This window comes from Culex quinquefasciatus, chromosome 3, assembly GCF_015732765.1.
Source record: "Culex quinquefasciatus strain JHB chromosome 3, VPISU_Cqui_1.0_pri_paternal, whole genome shotgun sequence".
Lineage (NCBI taxonomy): Eukaryota > Metazoa > Arthropoda > Insecta > Diptera > Culicidae > Culex > Culex quinquefasciatus.
The window spans coordinates 139,410,167-139,413,669 of NC_051863.1; the positions used below are offsets into that span (position 1 = coordinate 139,410,167).

The 3,503-nt window shown below is 39.4% G+C and overlaps 1 protein-coding gene across 1 annotated transcript; it reads right to left on the reverse strand.

Moving 5' to 3' along the window:
* Positions 1-1,698: 1,698 nt before the first annotated feature.
* On the reverse strand, positions 1,699-2,558 carry LOC6034622 (cuticle protein). Its single transcript, XM_001844861.2, has 2 exons — positions 2,550-2,558; positions 1,699-2,239 (listed from the first exon to the last, which is right to left on the reverse strand). The coding sequence occupies exons 1-2, from the start codon at positions 2,556-2,558 to the stop codon at positions 1,763-1,765; spliced, it is 486 nt and encodes a 161-aa protein (XP_001844913.2). The 3' UTR covers positions 1,699-1,762.
* Between the last annotated feature and the right edge of the window lie 945 nt (positions 2,559-3,503).

Genomic DNA, 3,503 nt, shown 5'->3' on the forward strand with positions numbered 1-3,503 from the left:
GGAAAAGGAAAAAGGAAAAGGAAAAGGAAAAGGAAAAGGAAAAGGAAAAGGAAAAGGAAAAGGAAAAAGGAAAAAGGAAAAAGGAAAAAGGAAAAAGGAAAAAGGAAAAAGGAAAAAGGAAAAAGGAAAAAGGAAAAAGGAAAAAGGATGTTGGCAAATCGGCTTCTAAAAGTCATTTTCATCTGATATCAAGTGAAAAATAGTTCAATAGGAAAAGATCAAACAAGTTTCTCTTAAAAAATAAAAATAAAGTTGTCGAAAATAACCCTCATATGGTTTATCTTATTTTTTTCCTGGTTTTTTTTTTAACAATAAGCGAGGCAGAAGAGCACCGGAAAAAGTGTTCAGTGTACATCTCAGATAGTCGGAATCTGTGTCAGATTTATGGCTTCTCTACAATCGCTTTACTTAAAAATTGCACTTAGCTTAGGATTTTGAATCAATGGAAATGAATCTGATTGTGAAGCTGAAGCCAAGTGATTGTAAATAGGCCATCATTCTATCAGTTCTTGCCAAAAAAAATTAACCTCACGCGACGGTTATTGGAAAAAATATGAAGAAACATATACTTTCAGTAATCTAAGACATCTGTGTCGAAAGAGTGTACAAGAGCATCATACGCTGGGACGCCAACACATTATGTTTTCTTCTGACAAACTCTTCAAATGATTATTTTTCAAAATTGCAAGAAAACAGTTCTATGGAACTCGACGCAAATTCGAGTTTTACAGCATTCGTCGTATATATCCAACTTGGCAGAGCCTCTTTGGATTAATGCACGACTAGGGCTGATTTTTTTTTCTTTTTGCAGCTTGTTGCATAAAGTTCGATTATCTCAGTGTCACCTCATAACCCTCCCTAAATTGCATTAGAAATATTCGCATCACCAGTTTTGACTCCCCCAAAATTCGATTCTAGACAAATGTTTTGATAACACTAAAACTCTCAAATGTATTTTAGAAAAAGAAAAAAAACTGGTGGTTGTTTGAGCTATCGGACAAATCGTCGCCATCGTGCTAACTTGTCGTACGTGCATTTTGGGTCAAATTGAGTTAAGAACGCCATTTTGTGCAGCTCACAATGCCTCACCTTTTGACCTTCACAGATCCTCAAAATTAGATTTCAATCCTGAGATGTTCAACAAAAACCGAAAAAACTCCGTGCATTTTTGTCACTTTACATATGAAAGTAGTTTCAATTTTGTCGTGCTATCTTGTCACTCCATGAAAATTGATGTAAGTGCGACAAAAGGCCAAAGGGATTTCAGGCCAGGAAAGTCAGGATGCGTTTGTCGCACGTTCAAGCTAGACTACCGTAAACATTTGTAATTATAACTCGGGACTCCAGCAACCAACTTCAACCAAACTTTGCGACAATACACAGAATGGTCAGCCAAACAAAACGTGTTTGTTATTGTTTACATTGCGTGCTCTCGTTTTTGTATATTCAAGGTCAAACATTTAAACGCGTTTTTCTCGGAATGTCAAAATGGCGGGTGCGACAAGATAGCACGACGACGTCGAAATATAAAATGTATTTATGAATTGATGATATTGTTAAACCATAAATAGATATCATATGGACTGGCTGTGATTGAAATGAACACGATCATAACATATATTTTAAGCGACATATTTATTATTATTGCACTGCATAAAGCGTAACATATAAACTTAACAACAATTGCTTACAGTCTATTCAAGTCTTGTGTGGCGAGATTGATTTCCCATGAGAGCTTTCGTTGTATTAGGAACTGCCCGAGCTACTCATCATCATGCTCGTAGTGATGATGCTGCTGCTGATGCTGCTTCACTTCCTCATGGTGCTCATGGTGGTGCGTCTTCAGCGGCTCGTGCTGGATCCTCTTCACAACCGCCTTGAATCCGTGCACGGGATCCGCGGTGTACTCGACAATCCGGGTGCTTCCATCCGAGTCGAACAGCGTGTACGCTCCCTTGACGACGTCCCCGTCGCGTTCCTCCCAGTGGCTCTTGTGGTCCCCGGTGTGGGGGTCCTGAACTCCGTAGTCGAACTTGTACTTGGCGTGGGCAAAGTAATCGTGCGGCACCTCGATCGCATGGTGATGCTTGTGTTCCGGCTCGTGGTGATGTTCGATCTTGTGATGTTCCACCGGTGCCAGGTGGTGTTCCTCTTCCTGGTGGTGCTCCTCGTGGTGCTGGGGAATGTGGACACGGTAGGCGGATACGGCCACGGCCACGCAGGCAAGGACACAGACAAACTGGGGAGAAGAACATGGGATTTTGTTTTGAGAAATTTTATTAGAAGTTCCTATTTATTAGCAGAGACGAGATGTTGCACTGCAGTGTATGAAACCAGGAACTGTCAAACATTTAATCACTTATTAATTAAATCTTCCTGGAATTTTGAGAGTTGTTTCAACACTTTTTATCAATCTATGATTTTGATGCTCGAATTTGACACTATTTTGACAGTTCACTGGGATCAATTCATGGAACTGATTGCTTTTCCTTCTAGTCATACAGGCTACTTAGTAGAACAGTTCACCCCCTCCTGAAACAACCACTCACTTTCAGCATGATTCCAGAACTTTCCACTTTCACGTAAAAATCACGCGAAAAACTGCACTACACACTTCACTGAGCCCGTTGCTGCTGTCGAATGTTTGATGACTCTCGATCGAATGATATAATTAACGGCACTTCAACTAGTTTTTATAGTGAAGGAAAACAATAGAGACCCCAACGGAGCGACGAGCAGCAGGCACGAGCGAGCGATCGTGCCTGGGGTCTCTGGTTGGAGACCCCCGGTGCGGGTTTGGTCTGGGAGAAATGGTTCAATTCGATGTTGCTTTTTTTCTTCGTGCCGATGGCCCAGTCGTCGAAGACGTTGATGGCGTCGGGCGCCTCGGCGCACAGGTACAAAGTTGGACGAGCAAGGTGGGTTTGAGGAAGAAGTTTTATGCAAATTCGATGCATTCAACTTGGTTTTTTTTGTGGATATCGAGCAGAGGTTTTGTGCTAAATATGCTATTGGATTGGTATGGGGAAGCTGACGCGAGTGTGATGTTTCCTATTGAAATCTCTTGAATAATAACTACTGTTTTGCTCCAAATCTTTATGTTGAAAAAAGTATAAAACGAATCGATACGTAACGTAGCTAAATATGTTGAGATATGATCTAATTTTTAAAGTCATGCTTTTCTTATTAGCTCAGTAAAAGAGTACTGAAAATTTTGTTTATTAAATCATTTTTTAAATCATCATTTCAAAAATAATATTTGCATGATAGTTTAGAAAGCAGTTACAATAGTAAAACATAGTTTTTTGTGTTATAAAAATGGTTAATCAGCAAAAAATGGTGTACGTCATTCAACATATCGAAACCTCTGTGCTCGCTTATGCTAATTAGATAGGAAAAGCAGCAAGCTTAATATGTTTTTATTTTTTATTTTTTATGACAGGCACAATAAGTCAGCTTCCAAGTAGAAAAAAAATACGCATTATTTATTATTTTAAAATCTT